The following is a 21,193-nucleotide window of genomic DNA, read 5'->3' on the forward strand; positions in this document are numbered from 1 at the left end:
GGCAGATACGATGGAGGTGTTTAAAAGTCTCAGATCGGTACATGAATGTGCAGAGAATGGAGGGATGTCCCTCTCCCCCTCCCTTCCCCACATTCACATCCCAGATTCCCCATTCCCTGCCCCCTTCCCATTTTCACTCCACTCCAGAGACTCGGTTCAATCCTCCAGTCGCCCCACTGGCCCCTTCATCAGCTGTTCCCCCCTCACCTCCTCACACTGACTACCTCCCTCCCCTACACTGTCTGTCCCAACGCAGGGTTCTCAACCCTGTAGCATCAAGTGTCCCTCTGCCCCCGGAGACACCGCTCACATCACTGAGTCCTTCCAGTGGTTCGAGAGACGTGGATACTGGAATCTGGAGCAATACACAGATTCTGTAATCCTTCTCAGACAGGGAGGGGTGAGGGGGTTGCAGAAGGTTAGAGAGCAGTAGGGTGTACAGGCTACAGGAGTTAGAGACAGGGAGGGGTGTAGGGACTGAAGGGGGTTACAGAAATAGGGAGGGTTGTAGGAGCTGGAGGGGGTTTACAGCAATTGGGAGTCGTCTAGGGGCTGGGGGGTTACAGCAAGTAGGAAGGGTGTAGGGGCTGGAGGGGGTTACAGAAATAGGGAGGGTTGTAGGGGCTGGAGGGGGTTACAGAAATAGGAAGGAGTGTAGGGGTTGGGAGGGGGTGACAGCAATTGGGAGGGATGTAGGGGCTGGATTGGGTTACAGTAATCAGGAAGGGTGTAGGTGCTGTAGGGATTACAGCAACAGGGAGGGATGTAGTGGCTGGAGGGGGTTACAGCAATTGGGAGGGGTGTATGTGTTGTAGTGGTACAGCAATAGGGAGGGGAGGAGGGACTAGAGGGGGTGACAGGTGAAGTGGCTGGAGCAGACTGTAGATTGGAGCAGAGGTAGTAATGGGGAACAAGTAAATGGCAGACAAACAATAATTTATATTATTCTTCACTGTGAAAGCCAACAACAGGTGGCTGAAGAGATCATGGAGGCATTAGTAATAATCTTTCAAGAAACACTAGATTCTGGAATGGTTCTGGAGGGCTACAAAATTGCAAATGTCACTCCATTCTTGAAGAAAGAGGGGGCTAAGGATGGGAAGTTATAGGCCAATTAGTCTGACCTCAGTGGTTGGTAAGACGTTTTGTCCATCATTAAAGATGAGGTTTCAGGGTATTTGAAGGTACTTGATAAAATAGAGCATAGAACATAGAATAGTACAGCACAGTACAGGCCCTTCGGCCCACAATGTTGTGCCGACCCTCAAACCCCGCCTCCCATATAAGCCCCCACCTTAGATTCTTCTGTATACCTGTCTAGTAGTCTCTTAAACTTCACTAGTGTATCTGCCTCCACCACTGACCCAGGCAGTGCATTCATTCCACACACCAACCACTCTCTGAGTAAAAAACCTTCCTCTAATATCCCCCTTGAACCTCCCTCCCCTTACCTTAAAGCCATGTCCTCTTGTATTGAGCAGTGGTGCCCTGGGGAAGAGGTGCTAGCTATCCACTCTATCTATTCCTCTTATTATCTTGTACACCTCTATCATGTCTCCTCTCATCCTCCTTCTCTCCAAAGGGAGAAGCCCTAGCTCCCTTAATCTCTGATCATAATGCATACTTTCTAAACCAGGCAGCAACCTGGTAAATCTCCTCTGTACCCTTTCCAATGCTTCCACATCCTTCCTATAGTGAGGTGACCAGAACTGGACACAATACTCCAAGTGTGGCCTAACCAGAGTTTTATAGAGCTGCATCATTACATCGCGACTCTTAAACGCTATCCCTTGACTTATGAAAGCTAACACCCCATAAGCTTTCTTAACTACCCTATCCACCTGTGAGGCAACTTTCAGGGATCTGTGGACATGTACCCCGAGATCCCTCTGCTCCTCCACACTACCAAGTATCCTGCCATTTACTTTGTACTCTGCCTTGGAGTTTGTCCTTCCAAAGTGTACCACCTCACACTTCTCCGGGTTGAACTCCATCTGCCACTTCTCAGCCCACTTCTGCATCATATCAATGTCTCTCTGCAATCTTTGACAATCCTCTACACTATCTACAACACCACCAACCTTTGTGTCGTCTGCAAACTTGCCAACCCATCCTTCTACCCCCACATCCAGGTCGTTAATAAAAATCATGAAAAGTAGAGGTCCCAAAACAGATCCTTGTGGGGCAGCACTAGTCACAATCCTCCAATCTGAAAGTACTCCCTCCACCACCACCCTCTGCCTTCTGCAGGCAAGCCAATTCTGAATCCACCTGGCCAAACTTCCCTGGATCCCATGCCTTCTAACTTTCTGAATAAGCCTACCATGTGGAACCTTGTCAAATGCCTTACTAAAATCCATATACATCACATCCACTGCACTACCCTCATCTATATGCCTGGTCACCTCCTCAAAGAACTCTATCAGGCTTGTTAGACACGATCTGCCCTTCACAAAGCCATGCTGACTGTCCCTGATCAGGCCATGATTCTCTGAATGTCTATAGATCCTATCTCTAAGAATCTTTTCCAACAGCTTTCCCACCACAGACGTAAGGCTCACTGGTCTACAATTACCCAGACTATCCCTACTACCTTTTTTGAACAAGGGAACAACATTCGTCTCCTTCCAATCCTCCAGTACCATTCCCGTGGACAACGAGGACATAAAGATCCTAGCCAGAGGCTCAGCAATCTCTTCTCTCGCCTCGTGGAGCAGCCTGGGGACTTATCTGTCCTAATGTATTTTAACAACTCCAACACCTCCTCTCCCTTAATATCAGCATGCTCCAGAACATCAACTTTACTCATATTGTCCTCACCATCATCAAGTTCCCTCTCATTGGTGAATACCGAAGAGAAGTATTCATTGAGAACCTCACTCACTTCCACAGCCTCCAGGCACATCTTCCCACCTTTATCTCTAATCGGTCCTACCTTCACTCCTGTCATCCTTTTTTTCTTCACATAATTGAAGAATGCCTTGGGGTTTTCCTTTACCCTACTTGCCAAGGCCTTCTTATGCCCCCTTCTTGCTCTTCTCAGCCCCTTCTTAAGCTCCTTTCTTGCTTCCCTATATTCCTCAATAGACCCATCTGATCCTTGCTTCCTAAACCTCATGTATGCTGAAGGTTTCCTTAAGAAAAGTCAGTGAATGTTTATTTGGATTTTCAGAAGGCTTTTGACAAGGTGCCACATGTAAGGCTGCTGAAGTAATGAGCCCATGGTATTACAGTAAAATTGAGTCAGTGGTGAGGAAGGTAAATGCAATGTTGGTATTCATTTTGAGAGGACTAGAATATGAAAACAAGGATGAAATGCTGAGACTTTATAAGGCATCTATTAGACCACATTTAGAGTATTCTGAGCAGTTTTGGGCCCCATAACCCCAAACAATGTTCTGGCATTGGAGAAGGTCCAGAAAATGTTTACAAGAATGAAAGGGTTAATGTACAAGGAGTGTTTGATGGCTCTGTGCCTGTACTTGCTGCAGTTTCAATGAATGGGGTTGGGGGATCCCATTGAAATCTATTGAACACTGAAAGGAGTAGAGTTACAAAATACACTTGGACTAAGGTGTTAACTGTCCTGTGCTATCACCAGTGGGATCATCAGTTGATCTGCCACCTGTCTTCAGGAGTTTCAGCCCGCTTATGATCAAGACTCCCTCGAGGTGGTGGGCCAGCAGTGCTAAAGCACCACCTCCCACTGGTGAGCTTAAAAACTTGGCATCTGCCTCTATCAGAGTTGTTGGTCACTTCCGTCCAACAGATAGTCTGCTCTTCAGGTGTCTATGCAACTACTGAAGAGTTTGCAAAAGATGTATACATTGTCTGACTATCTGCCCCTCTGGACATACTTGGTCCACACCCATGCTGATCCCTTCTCTGCTGCCTCAGCTACAGCCCTGCTGGTTGACTTGATCTCTCTTCTAGGGAAGCCAAGGTCACGCAGCCACTTCTGGAGAGTGAACGTAATAAACCCACGGCAGCCTACTTCGAATGCATAGCATGAGACCTTCCACCCTCTGTCTCAGCACTCTGATCTTAATTCTGCATACTTGGTTAACTTGCGCTCATGGGCTTCATCGATGTTGTCTTCCCAGGGGACTGTGAGTTCACCAATAACCACTTCTCTACTGGTGTCAGACCATACGATTATATCTGGATGCAATGTTGTGAAAGCTATTTGCTCCGGGAAACTGTCTTTCCCGTCCAGGTCAGTTGAAGAAAGTATGCTTGATTGTGAGCCTATGCTGTACACCCTTGACTTGGAGCCTTCTTTCACAAATGATATGCGATGTTCTGTGCAGCATGGAGCATGAGATAAATTGTGCTACAGTACTCTCTGCTCAACCGCTTCTGTCACAACTTTGAGAACATTGTTATGTCTCCACGTGTACATGCCGCTGGAAAGATTGACTCTGCATGCACTCAAGATATGTTGAAGTGTTCCCTTCTCGCCACAAGCAGCACACCTGTCTGTCTTACCTTCATACCAGGTGCTGAGGTTGGCGGGTGTTGGGAGCAGCTCATACACTGCTCTGCATAGAAAAGAAATGCGGAGCGGTTCCATCTGCCACAGAACATTCCAAGATAGATGTCGTTGTTCAACACTTTCCCACCAGGTCCAAGGCCCCTATCTGGCCAGGCCAGCTGTTTTAGCTAACCCCTTCTCCTCTTCTACCTCTCGTATTTCTTGTGTTACAAGCTCATGGAGCTCCTTACCTGTAGAAGATGACCACCACTTGTGGGTTGTCCATCCAAGTCCCTGGCGGCCTAGCTGGATAGCCCCAACCGTCTCCTTGTGCTTCAGTCTAGACTCTGCCTCATCAACTGCTACACGGGCTGACCACTTCCTGCCTGATCTCACATCCAGCTGGGTGTTCTTGATGAAAGGATCTTTTGAGTCTCGAAGCATCAAGAATGATCTTATCTTGGCTACCTTGACCTCCTCAACAAGGGATTGCTCTGGGATGGTAAGCTTTGTCTGACTACTGTGGATTGCAATGTTGGTGAGGCTGCTCGGTACTCCAGGCCGCTTCCTCACATACTCATTGATCTTCCATTCCATTGCCTCAACATGGGCCATTGCCACTTCATAGACAGTTAGTGGCCACATTATCCGTGGCATCAGTCCGTACTGCAAGCACCACAACTTCAACTTGCCAGGCAAGCCACACTTGTCAACAGACATCAGACCTCTGCTGATCTGTTCCCTTGTCTCTTGAACCCTCTTGGTGTCTCTCAGCTCCTCTGTGTACCATCGCCTGAGGCTCTTAACTGGTTGGTCCTGAATGGATGGAATCTCCTTTCCACAAAGGGTGAAATGAAAGTCAACCAGCTTTCCTCTCCTAAGAACAAGGCTCCTTGACTTCTTGGTCTTGAACTTCATTCTTCCCCAATCCATTAGCTCCTCGAGTCTAGATAGTACATTTTCCACTGCCTCTGTGCTGGGACCCAAAAGGGTAAGGTCATCCATGAACGCTCATATTGGTGGTAACTCCTCTCTGCCATCAAGTGCGACACCTGGTCCCACTGATTCTGCAGCCCTCACAATGACCTCCATGTCTAACACAAAAAGGATGGGTGAAATTGCACATCCCATTGGGATTCCAACATCCAAGCTCTGCCACCTAGTTGTAAACTGCTGAGTGGAAAACCTCATCCGGAAATTGTTGTAGTACTGCATAACAAAGTTCCTCACCTTAGCAGGAATCCATAGGAATTCCATCACAAACTCAATCAGGACATGGGGAACAGAACCATACACATTTGCCAGATCAAGCCAAACTACAGCCAGATTTCTTCTCAACCTTTTTGACTCCTGGATGGTATGCCATATGTTACGTAACTGGCAACAATGAATATTAACTGAGACAGGTGTTATAAAAACAACCGAACATTTATTAAACACGTATAAGAGATAAGGGAAAAAAAACAAAGGAAAACTTTAACCGGAGGTTAACAGGTACGCAGCCGTTCATCAACTCCACTCGGCTCTGGTTCTTAAAGAGTTAAATGCGGAACCAGTTCTTAAAGCAATACAGTCAGATATAGTTCGTAAAGCGATAACTTCGAAAGTCCAACAGTTTTACACATTCAATTGGGACAGACTTCGCTGGAGAACGATTTCTTCACCAACGCACCTTTACTGCCGGTTCTGTCCACAGGATTCCCGATGCCGAAAATAAACAGTTTAAATCGACTGACCTTAAATTCTTTTTAGAGAGAGAGCCTTTTTGCATGAACTCATTGTGCTTTTACAAGAGTTATCTCAATGCAGCTTCTCTTCAACGAAGACTCAATAAGGTCGATCTTTTATTAAACTGCCCAAACGATGCTGATTTCTCTCGATCCTTCACTTTGATAAATTCTTCACTCTCCCTTCAAAACTGTCGAAATTGAGAAAATTGGCACTTACAGCCACAAATTCCCAGTTCAATAATACAAATCTTGTAAGAGAACACACCTTCCGTTTTAAAAATGAAACTGCGTCACAAAAACAAACACACAACAGAAATGGAGGCACAACACGTTCTACCTGGAAATCTACAAACTCAAAACCCCTGTGTCACCTGAGTCGACCCTTATATAGTCACGGGGCACATGTCATCACGTGACCTCGCATCGGCGGGAAAATCACATCAGGTGACCTCCAAAAGACCATTACAGCATTCTCACAAAAAAAACAGATCTCCTTCAGCATGTAACACATTTCATACTAGAATGTTCAAGGCATCCTGAGAAGCCTGGTACTCCTGCCTTCTGCACAGATGTATTTACTAATCCATTCTCTATCACAAATGAAGATATTCTTTCTGCCAGAATGCCAAACATAATCTTCCCCTCTACATTCAGGAGTGTAATTGGTCGGAACTGATTCAATGTAGAAGAATTCTCTTCCTTCGGGATGTATACTCCTTCAGCCTCACTCCATGACAAAGGAACAACACTTCGTCTCCACACCACCTTTAACAATCTCCACAAGTATTTCCCCAGCTGTTCACACTTCTTGAACACCTTATACGGCACTCCATTAGGTCCTGGCACTGAGGCTGACCTTGCCTCTCTGATGAACCGTTCGACTTCTGCCAGTTTGGGCTCTGACAGATCGAGCTTCACTCCTGGCTTGGTAGGCTTCACAAGCCCTGAAATGTCAAGCAAAGGAGCCTCCCACTGTTCGTTAGAGTGAGTGCTTGCCAGCTGATCCTCAAGTTCTTGTTGACAGATGTTAAGCTGCCTGCTCTTACTTTGTTCAAACAGTTTCTTTGTGAACCCGTTAACTTTATTCGAAAATGCTCTCAGAGATCAGCAAGCCCTGGCTTGTCATCCTCACTTGCTACCTTCCACCTCTGTCTCAACGATCTAAGCTCTCTCCTCAACCTACTAATCTCCGTCTGGCGCCTGCTTGGTTGTTGTGTAGGCTTTGTTTTCTTCAACTCAACCAAACCAAATCTTTCCAACATCGTAAATCATATCACCCATCACTTCCAACTTTCTCTTTGATGTTCCCCTGAGAGTGTTCTCCAAAATCATACTGATATCCTCATCAACTACACGCCAAGCCTTCTCATCTGCCATTGCTGGCCACTTGACCTTCCTCTTCTTCTCTACCTCCACACCACCGCCATCATGCGAAGGATCTACCTGGGGACTGTGGTCTGAAACCTGACCTGGGTTATCTCTCGTCTGACCTGGAGTATGATGACTCTCTCCAGAGCGAATCACTGTGGCTTGTGAATCAGTGGTTGAAAAGAACACGTCATCTGTGCTTGGTGAAATAATCTCATCTTCATCCACTGGGATGGAATAGCACTTCAACTTTGCTTGGTGAATAGACAGGTAGAGGATGTTTCCTATGGTGGGGGAATCTAGGACTAGAGGGCACAGCCTCTGAATAGAGGGATGTCCTTTTAGAACAGACATGAGGACTTTCTTTAGTTGGAGTGCTGAGTCTGTGGAAATCATTGTCACAGATAGCTGTGGAGGGAAAGTAAATCAGCTATGATCAAATGGTGGATCAGGTTCGATAGGTCGAATGGGTCAAATCCAGTCCAATTTCCTATGGTGACTGAACCGTGTGGGAATATAGGGGCCAAAAGAGGCAGAGTGGGTTACAGAGCCAGGGAGGGGTGTGGGCCATGGAGGGGGTTACAGATACAGCGAGGGTTGCAGAAATAAGGAGGTATGTAGATACTGCAGGGACTCACAGAGAGAGGTGTGTAGGATCTGGAGAGCAGTGGGGGGGGTTATAGAGACAGGATCAGGTGTAGGGGAAGGTGGAGATGTGGAGACAAGAGGGAGTGTAGGGGCCAGAGGAGGTTACAGAGAAGGGGAAGGATGTGACTGTAACCCCATACAGCTCCTACGCACCTGCCAGTCAGAGAAAGGTTACAGAGTCTGTGCGTTGCTCCAGATTTTGGCATCCACATCTCTCGTGTCCCACTGGAGGGATTTGGTGATGCAGGCAGCACCTGTGGAGGCTGAGGCACACTCGACGTTACAGGGGAGGGAACCCTGTGTTGGGTTGGAGAGTGTGGGGGAGGGACATAGTCGGTGTGGGGTGGTGAATGGGAAACAGCTGAGGAAAGAGCTGGTGGGGCAATAGGAATGAACTGATTCTCTGTTGTGGAGTGAGAATTAGGAAGGGGGCAGGGAGAGGGGTATCTGGGATATGGAAGTGGGGGAGGGAGGGCAGAATGGATATCTCTCCATTTTCTGAAAATTAATGTACCGACCTATGAGATTTTTTTACACACCTCCTTCACAGGAGGATCCAAATTTTTCTTTTGCAATGCTTTCATTTTGCACTGTATTTTAGAAATGTTTCTTATTGTAACTTATAGACATTTTGCAAATTTCACAACATATATGAATGATGATAAACCTGGTTCAGATATCGGTTTCTGTTGTGGAATGAGAGTGGGAAGGGGACAAGGAGAGGGGAATCACGGTAGGGAGAAAGGGAAGGGAGAGGGCAGAGCGGGAGGCACCAAAGACACATTCTGTAATGATAAATAAATCAATTGACTTTGCCTGGTGTTTCAAAGCTGGGTATGTCTGCACCCTCGTCACTCCAACATGCACCCTTTCTCTCCCACCTGTCCCACTACCCTCCCACGGCACTCCAACTTCACCATTCCTAACATCCTTCACCTCTGCCAGATTTATAACCTCGCTCTCCGCTCCATATTGACAAATATTTAAAATTCTCCATCAGTGAATAAACTTCCGTAAACCGGGCATGAGACTTCTCAGTAAAAATGATATCTCTGCCCCTGGCCTAACAGCTCAACAGAGAGGGGTGAAGCTCCCCAGTGCTCTGGGAAGAGAAGATTCACAGGTCAAGGTATGACCTGCTGTAACGTGGAAGCAGGTTCACGGGATTGGTGAGTGAGACAGAAAGCACTGACTGTGAATAAGTATTTTGATCATTTAAGGTTGTCTCAGCCATCGACATCAGTTCCCGGAACAGTCTGGCCTGACCATGCTGGGAAAGCCTTCCAACCCTTCCTTCCTCTGTAATAGCCCTCTCACTGTGACAGCCGGCATGGGTAAGGTGCTCCTCCAGGGCACTGGGGCGATAATACGTACGGCACCAAATACAGTCTCAACTGCACCGTCCCATGGGAAGCCACGGGTAGGCCTAGGAACTGCATATCCAGTAAGTGCCATTCAGTGTCCAAGTGTCCAGCTCCACAGCACAATAAAACATAGACACAGCCGCCCCAAGACACTGTACCTGCTCACACTTGCCATCCACCTTGTACTTTATCAGTGTTTATCATACCACCCTCACCAACATTCTGTCTGATGGGGGAAATCAGCACCTAGCAATTAAATAAATGATACGTAGGGAAATACTAGCCTTGAAAGCACTTACTCCACCAGGGCTATAAGGCTCAAGTCCCTTAAGGCTATTACCATAATATGGGTCAAGGTTGGCTGGTCTACACTACTCCCTCCCAGCTTCCCCCAAAACAATGCCAAAACGCGAGAAGCTAGGTGTTTTTCCCAGCGGTCTTCATCCTTGTCATCAAAAGGGATCGATATCAGTGCAAAATGTGAGTTATCCTTCAAACCGATTGCATGGGAAACAAGTAACATACCAAAAGCACGGAACAACGTAACAGACTAAAAACACAAGAAACAAATAAGTAACAAATTCGAAACATAAGAAACAAAGTAACAGATTAGAAACACAAGAAATAAAAACACTGGCTTGTACTTCTCTTCTTTAAAACTCTGCATGGAACTGCAAACCTTAAAGCAAGTAGTTAATTTCTACAGTGACAAAACACACTTATCAGAAAACAAAAAAGAACAACTGGGTGGTGCCCAATTCATTCACACAGTCTCTTAAAAGTACAACACACTCACTCACGCAAACTGATGCGTATGGCCACACCTCATACCTTTCTCTGCATTAGAATCATTCACATAATTCGCAGGGAAGTGGGATGCCGATTGAATGACCAGCCCCCGCCCCAGGAGTATGAGGTGTGAAGGCGCTAATCTCCAAACTTCTCTTAAATGCTGAAATCGAGCTCACATGCACCACTTGTGCTGGCAGCTCACGACCCTCTGAGTAAGTAGTTTCCCCTCATGTTCCCCTTTAACTTTTCACCTTTCACCCTTAACTCATGACCTCTAGTTGTAGTGGGAAAAAAGCCTGATTGCATTTACCCTTATCTATACCCCTTATAATCTTGTATATCTCTATCAAATCTCCTCTCAATTTTCCATGTTCTAAGGAATAAAGTCCTAATCTATTTAATCTTTCCATCTAACTCAGGTCATCCAAACTCAGCAGCATCCTTGTAAACTTTCTCTGTATCCTTTCAACCTTGTTTACATCTTTCCTGTAGGTAGGTGACCAAAGCTGCACACAACATTCCAAGTTACATCTAACCAACATCTTATACAGCTTCAACATAACATCCCATTTCATGTGCTCTGACACAAATAATTTTATCTTCTCCCTCTCAAACTGCACGTGAAATCTATCATATTATGATCACTGTCTCCTGAGATTCCCTTACCTTAAGCTCATTATACAAAACCCAATTCCGAATTGCCTTTCCCCTATGGGCTTAACTATTCTAAAAGGCCATCTTGTAGACATTCTAAAAGTTCTCCCTCTTGGAGTCTAACACCAACCTGATTTATCCAATCTACCTGCATATTGAAATCCCCCATGACCATCATAATATTGCCCTTTTCACATCCCTTTTCTATCTCTCATTGTAATTTATAGATCCTGGCTACTGTTTGGAGGCCTGTATATAACTTCCATCAGGGTCTTTTTATTCTTGAAGTTTCTTAAATCTACCCACAAGGATTCAAATCACAAACAAGAGAAAATCTGCAAATGCTGGAAATCCAAGCAACATACAAAAACTGCTGGAAGGACCCAGGAGGCCAGGCCACATCTATGGAAAAGAGTACAGTCGATATTTTGCAGGAAGCGTTTTGGCCCGAAACGTTGACTGTACTCTTTTCCATAGATGCTGCCTGGCCTGCTGAGTTCCTCTTTCAATCCTATGTCACCTCTTTCCAAGGATTTGATTTATTTTTTTTTTACCAACAGAGCCAGCCCACTCCCTTGACCTACCTACCTGTCCTTTTGGTACAAGGTGTATCCTTGGATGTTAAGCTCCCAGCTGTGATCTTATTTCAGCCGCGACTCAGAATGCCCACAACATCATACCTGCCAATTTTTAACTGTGCTACAAGACCATCTACCTTATTCTATGTGCAATGCGCATTCAAATATAAAACCTTCAGACTGTATTCATCACCCTTTTCAATTTTGCCCCTATGTTACACTTCAACTCATCCCACTGACTGCAGTTTTATCCTATCATCTGCCTGTCCTTCTTCAGACTCACTACACACTGCATCAACTTGCATACCATGGTTCTATCACTCCAGTTTCCACCACCACGCCCCACCAAATCCTTCCCAACAGCTTGAACAAGCATGGTGTTTAACTCAAAGTCAACAATATTCTCTAATTAAAGAGAGATTATTCCTGCTTTCCCTTGTAAATTACCATATTCTGGTTGGCTGACAGGTGACCAGTGATGTTCTCCAGAGGCCGGTGTTGGGACCACTTCTTTTCACATTATATACCACTGATTTAGATGAGAGCATCAAAGGCAAGTGCAATGTGGTAGTTCATTTCAAGAGGACGAGAATATAAAAGCAAGGATGTAATGCTGAGGTCTTATCAGGCATTGATCAGACTGCATTTGAAGTTTTGACTCCCATAAACAGTTGAAGAGTTTATGGAAGTTTGAACAGTTTTGTCTCCCATTACCCTAAAGGATGGAGGGTCCAGAGGACAGTTACAAGAATGAAAGGGTTAATATATGAGGAGCATTTGATGGTTCAGGGCCTTCAATAACTGGAGCTTACAAGAATGGGAGGGAGGTGCGGATCTCATTGAAAACTATTAAATATTGTAAGGCTTGGATAGAGTAGACACGTAGAGGATGTTCCTTGAGCGTGTCAGTGTTTGCTGATGATACAACCGTTGCTGGCAGAATCTTCGATGGAGATGAGCAGGCGTACAGAAGCCAGGTGCACAAGTTACTCAAGTGGTGGCACAGCAACAACCTTGCACTCAACGTCAGTAAAAGTGAAGAGCTGATCGGGGACTTCAGAAAGGTAGGACAAGGGAACATGAATCAATCCTCATAGAGGGGTCAGAAGCGGAGAGAGTGAGAAATTTCAACTTCCTGGACATCAAGATCTCTGAGGATCTTACCTGGTCCCAACATATTGATGCAGCTATAAAGGAAGTAAGACAACAGCTATATTTCATTGGGAGTTTCAGGAGATCTGATTTGCCTTGGATCGGGTCCATGGCATTCTCAAGGGTGAAGGTGAAAACCTGAAATCTTGGTACATATTGGCACCAGTGATATAGATAGACATGGTGAGAAGGTCCTCAAGAGAGATTTTAGGGAGTAGGTAGGAAAATGAGAAACAGGACCTCCAGGGTAGTAATCTCTGTATTGCTGCCTGTGCCACGTGCCAGTGAGGGTAAGAATAGAATGATTTGGCAGGTAAATGCATGACTGAGGAACTAGGCAGGGATCAGGGGTTCAGATTTATGGATCACTGTTCTCTTTGGGGGAAGGTATAATTTGTACAAAAGGGACAGGTTACACCTGAACCTGAGAGAATTCAATATCCTTTTGGGCAAGTTGGCTAGAGTTGTTCAGGAGGGTTTAAACTAATTTGGCGGGGTTGGGAAATGGAGTGACAGTGCTGAAGCTGAGGTAGCTGCTTTACAAGCAGAGGCAATGTGTAGTGAGGAGAGGCTGATGACAGGGCAAAATTACAGTCAACAGGATGAGTTGCAAAGTAAAACGCAGACAAAATCAAGTACTGAAGGTGTTATATTTGAATGTGTGCATAATAGGGAATAAGGTAGATGAACCTGTAGCACAGTTACAGATTGGCAGGTGTGTTGTAGGCATCACTGAATCATGACAGAAAGAAGATTATAACTGAGAGCTTAATGTCCAAGGACAGGCAAGAAGGCAGAGGGGTCAGTGCTGCTCTGTTGGCAAAAAAAAAATATCAAATCATTAAAAAGAACTGACATAGGGTCAGGAGGTGTTGAACCACTTTAGACAGAGCTAAGTATTTTGCATCAGTCTTCACTGTGGAAGACACTAGCAGTATGGTGAAAGTTCCAGGTGTCAGAAGATTGTGGAGGCATTAGTAGTGATCTTTCAAGAATCACTAGATTCTGGAATGATTCCAGCAGACTGGAAAATTTCAAGTGTCTCTCCCCTCTTCAAGAAGGAAGGAAACTATCAGCCAATTAGTCTGACCTCAGTGGTGGGAAGATGTTGGGGTTGATTATTAAGGATGAGGTTTCAGGGTGCTTGGCAGAACATGATAAAATAGGTTGTAGCTGGCATGGTTTCCTCAAGGGAAAGTCTTGTCTGACAAATCTGTTGGGATTCTTTGAAGAAATAACAAGCAGAATAGACAAAGGAGAATCGATTGATGTTGTGTGCTTGGATTTTCAGAAGGCCTTTGACAAGGTGCCACACATGAGGCTGCTTAACAAGCTACAAGTCCATGGTATTACAGGGAAGATTCAAGCATGGATAAAGCAGTGGCTGAATGGCAAAAGGGAAAGCATGGGAATAAAAGGAACCTTGTCTGGCTGGCTGCTGGTGACTAGTGAAGTTCCACAGGGGTCTGTGTTGGGACAGTTTCTTTTTACATTATATGTCAATGATTTGGATAATGGAATTGATGCCTTTAGTGCAAAGTTTGCAGACAATATGAAGATAGGTGGAGGGCAGGTTGTTTTGAGGAAGTAGAGAGGCTACAGAAGGACTTAGATAGGTTCAAATGGGCAAATAAGTGCAGTGTTGGGACATGTATGGTCATGCGTTTTGGTCAAAGAAATCAAAGGGTTGCGTCACATACAAAATGCCGCAGGAACTCAGTAGGCCAGGCGACATCTAGGAAAAGAGTACAATCAATGTCTCGAGCACCTGCAGGTTTTCTCTTGTAGGAAATGAAGTGGGTTGAGTATTTTCTAAGTACAAATAAACTGAAGTGCAAAGGGATTTGGGAGTCCTTGTCCAGGATTCCGTAAAAGTTAACTTGCAGTTTGAGTCTGTGGTGAGTCAGAAGGCAAATGTGATGCTAGCATTCATTTCAAAAGGACCAGAATATAAAAGCAAGGATGTAACGTTGAGGCTTTATAAAACGGTGGTCAGGCCTCACTTGCAGAATTGTGAGCAGTTTTGGGCCCCTTATTTTAGAAAGGGTGTGCTGAAACTGGAGGGAGTTCAAAGGGTTTCACAAAAATGATTCCAGGATTGAACAGTATGTCACATGAAGAATATTCGTTGGCTCTGGGTCTATATTCACTGGAATTCAGAAGAATGGGGGGGGGGGGTGTGACCTCATTGAAACCTATTGAATGATGAAAGGCCTTGATAAGAGTGGATGTGGAGAGGATGTTTCCTATGGTGGGGGAGCCTAAGTCCAGAGGACACAGCCTCAGAATAGAGGGGTGTCCTTTTACAATGGAGATGAGGAGGAATTTCTTTAGCCAGAGAGTGGTGAATCTATATATTTAAGGCAGAGGGGGATAGATTTTTGATTGAGGGGGGTAGATTCTTGATTGGAGGGATACAGAGAGAAGGTAGGAGACTGGGGCTGAGAGGAAAATTGGATCAGCCATGATGAAATGGCAGAGGAGACTCGATCGGCAAAATGGCCTGATTCTCCTCCTATATCGTATTGGTCTTATGTTTTCAACAGTGGGAGAGCCAAGGTCCACAGGGCACAGTCTCTGAACGGAAGGATATCCCTTTACAACAGAGTGAGGAGAAATTTCTTCAGCCAATGCGTGGTGAATCATGCCACAAATGGCAGTGGAGGCCAAGTCATTTTTAGTCCTGATGAAGGGTCTCTGCCGAAACGTCGACTGTACTTCTTCCTAGAGATGCTGCCTGGCCTGCTGCGTTCACCACCAACTTTGATGTGTGTTGCCTGGGTATATTTAAAGTGGAGTTTGAAAGAACGACACACACAAAATGCTGGAGGAACTCAGCAGGCCAGGCAGATCTTTGATAAAGAGTGAACAGTCGATGCTTCGCGCCAAAACCCTTCATCCTCCTCTTACTCCGCGAACAGGACCCCACCAAGGAGCACCAGGCCATTGTCTCCCGCACCACCAAACTGATGCCCCATTCGCAGAACAACACAGTTATTCAATAGAAGTGTATTGCGCAGAGCTCAGAAGCAAACTAAAACAAAACGGGAAATGCGAGGCCGTAACTTCAAGTTACGGCCCTGCTAGTGACACAGTGCTCCGGCCAGGGAAACACCCAGTTCTGAAGCTCTGCCCGAGGAAGTAGCGCACACGAAACGCTGGAGGAACAGGTGGCCAGGCGGCCAGGCAGCATCTATGGAAAAGAGTTGACAGTTGACGTTCGAGTTCCTCCAGCATTTTGTGAGTGCTGCTCGGATTTCTAGCATTTGCCGATTTTCTCTAGTTTGTGCAAAGGCTGTACTGTTTGCTTTATTTAAAGTGTTTGTCTAAACCCTGACGGCGCTTTTCACTCTGGATTCTGAAATGAGGAGATTCTCGTAAATCTACAGCAGAAAACTTTGTCTTTGTCTACAGTTTCTTTATTACAGATGGTGACTTCTGTAATCTTAATCAGCATCATGGGCGGCGCAGATAACGTGTGCCAAGGGTCAGCTACAATTCAAAGTAAATTAGTAAGATTAAAGTTGGCCCCAACCCCCTCCCCAGGGACTGACAGCAGTGGGACTGGCAATCACCCACGACGCTATCTCGTACGGATGATGCTAAATCTTACCCTCATACTTCCTCTGGTACGGGCGATGAACGGATATGAAGCCGATTGCAGCGCTGGACTCCTGTAAACGACGCGGCCGTTCAACTTCAATAATCAGTGGGGGCCTAGCTCCATCATTGCGGACTGCATCCCGACTGTTCACCCTTTGAGCTTCGCAACAGCAAGAAACATGAGTGAACCCTGCAACAATAATCAAATCTGAATTTGAGCACTGTCCCCTGAGCTCACGGGAACGATAGACAGCCCTTTCACAGACACTGTGAGTGGCTCTTAAAAGAGCCTTTGAGTCACCGGGTTCAGAATCTGTCGCTTCACTTGCTGGCACTGCCGGTTTTCTTGGGCAACAACACGGCCTGGATATTGGGCAGCACCCGCCCTGAGCGATGGTCACCCCTCCCAGCAGCTTGTTGAGCTCCTCGTCGTTGCGGACGGCCAGCTGAAGGTGTCTGGGGATGATGCGGGTTTTCTTGTTGTCCCGGGCTGCGTTGCCGGCCAACTCGAGGATTTCAGCTGTCAGATACTCGAGCACAGCGGCCAGATAGACCGGGGCGCCGGCACCCACACGCTCAGCATAGTTACCCTTTCTCAGGAGCCTGTGAACACGGCCCACCGGGAACTGCAGTCCGGCCCGGGACGAGCGAGATTTGGCCTTGGACCGAACTTTGCCACCGGTTTTTCCTCGTCCAGTCATCTCACAAACTCAACAACTGATTTCACCAAGAGTGACGAAATATTCCAGTCCTCGCTCTATTTGTAGCTTTGGGGGGAATGCAGTCGGACATTTATGATTGGTGCTCAACGCTTAAACTCAATGTTGACTGGATATAATCCAATCAGACAGCTGCCTTATTCACCAACCAAGAAACAGCAACAGCTGAAGAGCGGAAACCAACCGCTAATTTCCGAAAAAAACTGAAATTTCAAAAAGCCCGCCAAAAAATGTTCAAACATAATCTAAAAGGAATTATTTCAAATCTGTTTGTCCATTTGGTCTCCTCATTCACCCCATTACTGAAGTCCGACACATTTAATATAGGAGTAGTTAATATTGAAACAGCGTCTAGGAAGTTAATTCGCCGAACTCTTTCAAGTGATAAGCGCTCAGAACAAAACAAATCGCTTCTGTTCGCTGTTCATCAGATCGCTCTCTCAGACTGAGACTAGTTTAGCCTGTAGTTTAAACAAATGATTGCACAGATAAAATGAAAATATTCATTTCCATAGACCCGATGAATTCCTCCAGGATTATGTGTTGCTCTGGATTTCTGCAGAGTATTTTGTGTGTCTGTGAAAGAACCGTGAATTAGTTCAGGTCTGGCATTAAAATGGATTCAGTAAATTGCCAAAAAGGGGCAGTCATTAATAAACTACATTCCCCACAGCAATGAAAGCTACTGTGATACTATAATTTCCTTTGGGATCAATAATGTATCTATCTGTCTCTATCTAGAAACGGCTAATCTTCACATAGATACAATTTGTAATAACCTGGACAGTGACACCGTGGAGGAAAGTGATATTTCCGTGTGCGGTAAGAATGTAACAAACACCTCGAGATTACAGTATACTGAGCTGGTTTACCGACTAATATGGATGCAATTTGAATTAGCTCATGGAGAAGAAATTACCAGATTTACTTCAATTCAATGCCTTTGGGCCACTGGTTAATGTTAAATATTACGTATTAACTGATTTAGTGAATCTGTGCGTGGCTCTTAAAAGAGCCGTTGGGTTTCCGGTTTGTTTAATCAGCACTCTTCACTTGGAGCTGGTGTACTTGGTTTCCGTCCTTTGTCCCTTCCGACACGAATTACAGTACAGTATTCAGTTCCATAGAAGCCGCCTCCAGCGCATTGTGTGCTGTTCTGCATTGCCAGCATCGGTAGAATATCTTGTATATCTGTGAAATAACCGTGAACAAGTTCACGTCAGGCACTGAAATGGGATTCAATTAAATTGCCAAAATGGGACAGAAATTAATAAACCACATTCCCCACCGCCATTAAATCAGAAACAGCAATTATCCGCTTCAAAAATACGATTTTTAATAACCGGGAGAGAGACGCAGAGGAGGAGGTGATGTTCCCGTGTGTATAGTAGAAACAAAGACCTCGGGATTATACCGAACATGGATAGAACTTGAATTAGCTCATATAAAAAGGAAAGGAATTTCCATATTTACTTCAATTCAATGGCTTTGGGTCACTGGTTAATGTTAAATATTACGTATTAACTCTTACAGTGAATCTGTGAGTGGCTCTTAAAAGAGCCGTTGGGTTTCCGGTGTGTTTTCTGGGCACTCTTCACTTGGAGCTGGTGTACTTGGTCACCGCCTTTGTCCCTTCCGACACGGCGTGCTTGGCCAGCTCCCCAGGCAGCAGCAGGCGCACGGCAGTCTGGATCTCCCGGGAGCTGATGGTCGATCGCTTGTTATAATGGGCCAGCCGGGAAGCCTCGCCCGCGATGCGCTCGAAAATATCGCTCACGAACGAGTTCATGATGCTCATGGCCTTGGAGGAGATGCCGGTGTCGGGGTGAACCTGCTTCATCACTTTGTAGATATAGATGGAGTAACTCTCCTTCCTCACCCTCCTGCGTTTCTTGCCAGACTTGCCCGCTGGTTTGGGCAAAGCTTTCTTGGCGCCCTTCTTGGGAGCGGATTTCTGCTGCTCGGGCATTTCTTCAGTCGATTTTAAACGCTGAGATGAGCAAAACGCGCTCGGAGTGCGGATTAAATAGACAACGCCCGCAGGGTATGCTAATGAGGGATGGACATCCGAGCATTTCCATTGGTTGATTGAGGAAACGAATCACTTATCAGATGTATTCCGATGGATTGTTTGATTGGATATCAGAGGGGGAAAAGGCCTCAATAGAGAGGATGTGGGGAAGATGTTTCCTGTGGTGGGAGAGTCTAAAACTACAAGACACAACCTCAGAATAGAGGGGTGTCCTTTCGGAAAAGAGATGAGGAATTTCCTTAGTAAGAGAGCGGTGAAGCTGTGGAATTTGTTATCACAGGCAGCTGTGGAGTCAGCAGGTATGCATATCTAAGGCAGAAGTTGATAGATTCTTGATTGATCAGGGCATGAAGGGATACTGGGAGAAGGCAGGAGACTGGAGTTGAGAGGAAAAGTAGATCAGCAATGTTAAAATGGTGGAGCAGACTCAATGGGCCAAATGGCCTTATTTCTGCTCCTATGGCTTATGCTGATTGGCCTGCCGGCCTCTGCAGACTTTCTGATGTTTGTGATTCTCCCACTGCCCAGTGTCCGGTCTGGACTGGGATCCATGCCAATCTGGTGCCGCTGTCGGACCCGTCTAATGCGGCAAAAAAGCCAATTGGGCAGAGAGAGGTTGAGAGCTGAAGTTAAAATAGGAAAATGTAAAATACAGAAGAAGATGGAATAAAAAAAGGCACACAATCAGATGAAATATTGTAATGTAATGGTCCAAGATGTTTATTTCGTGACCACATTTGAAAGGATAAATGTACAGCATCACAGATGCATAGCATCTGAACAAAAACAAAACAACGAAAGCCACTGTAGTACAAAGTGGTTGTAGTGTTGTTCTGCCTTGGTAAAGTAGGTCAGTCAAAGTCGTGTTCCCCCATCTTGGAACACCTATCGATCAAATGCCTCTGGAGTTCTCATCCGTGTTCCTGAATGCAGCTCATATTCCACCACCGGCCAACTATAAGCCAGCACTTGCGACACTGCAGTCTCTACAGACAGTCCAGTCTGACACATTTTAAATTATAGTCTGAGACTTCAACAAGGCCTGTTCAAAGAAAACCCTGCCCAGTTATCACCAGCATATAACCTATAGCACCAGAGGTCCCAACACACTAGACCACTGCTACATAAAAATGTGGAATTCCTACCATTCCATGCCTGGACCACATTTTGGTAAATCATATCACGTAGTTGTCCCCCTCCTACCTGCACACAGGCAGAGCCTAAAAAGCAAGGCTCCAGAGATTAGAACAACTAAGAGATGGTCACTGGAGGCAGAGGAACAATTAGAGGATTCCTTTGAGTCAGCTTGTTCAAGAACTCATCTGTGGATCTGAATGAATACACCAGGGTTGTACCCAACTTTATCAAAACAATGTCCATGAGTGTGTCCCCACTAAATCATTCAGAAGCCCTGGATGAACCATGAGATCTGAAATTTGCTGAGGGCCAGGTCAGAGGGATTCAAATCTGGAAACCAAGAATGCTACAAGAGGTGCCACCTCACAGACAAGGTGACGATTCTGGACCAAACTGGAATCAACGAGGGATGCTCGACATCTGTGGCAGGATTTGAATGTTATCACTTCCTACAAAGTTAAATCATGCAACTTGGGGGACAGCAGGGCTTCACTCAATGCCTTCTCTGCTGTCTTTGACCATTAGAACATGGAGGAACCATCATGAACCCCCACATCTCCTGATGATCCTCTGGTCTCAGTATCTGAAGCTGACATGTGGGCTGCCTTAAGGAGGGTGAATACAAGGAAAGCATCTGGGCCTGGCCATGTACTAAAGACCTGTGCTGACCAACTGGCTGGTGTGTTCACTGAGATCTTTAACCTCTCGCTTCAGCAGTACCCACCTGCTTTAAGTAGGCTTCAATTATACCAGTGCCCAAGAAGATTGAGGTGACCTGCCTCAATGACTATCATCCTGTTGCAATTGCATCCACAGTGATGAAGTGTTTTTGAGAAGCTGGTGATTAATAATTCCACTCCTGCCTAAGCGGTAACCTGGATCCACTCAAATTTGCCTACAGAGCAACAGTTCCACAGCAGAAACCATCTCACTGGCTATTCA

The 21,193-nt window shown here is 45.7% G+C and overlaps 2 protein-coding genes and 1 pseudogene across 2 annotated transcripts in view; all 3 read right to left on the reverse strand.

Moving 5' to 3' along the window:
• The window catches only part of LOC140201152 (uncharacterized), a 62,542-nt gene that overhangs the window by 15,988 nt on the left and 25,361 nt on the right, over positions 1-21,193 (reverse strand). Inside the window, exon 2 of the mRNA XM_072264801.1 lies at positions 7,051-7,067. Within this exon, the coding sequence (XP_072120902.1) occupies positions 7,051-7,067 (17 nt within the window). The remainder of the gene's footprint in view (positions 1-7,050; positions 7,068-21,193) is intronic.
• Positions 16,623-17,149, reverse strand: LOC140201151 (histone H2AX-like; annotated as a pseudogene).
• LOC140202144 (histone H2B 1/2-like) lies at positions 18,229-19,057 on the reverse strand. Its single transcript, XM_072267009.1, has 2 exons — positions 18,614-19,057; positions 18,229-18,273 (listed from the first exon to the last, which is right to left on the reverse strand). The coding sequence occupies exon 1, from the start codon at positions 19,049-19,051 to the stop codon at positions 18,677-18,679; it is 375 nt and encodes a 124-aa protein (XP_072123110.1). The 5' UTR covers positions 19,052-19,057; the 3' UTR covers positions 18,229-18,273; positions 18,614-18,676.

This window comes from Mobula birostris, chromosome 8, assembly GCF_030028105.1.
Source record: "Mobula birostris isolate sMobBir1 chromosome 8, sMobBir1.hap1, whole genome shotgun sequence".
NCBI lineage: Eukaryota > Metazoa > Chordata > Chondrichthyes > Myliobatiformes > Myliobatidae > Mobula > Mobula birostris.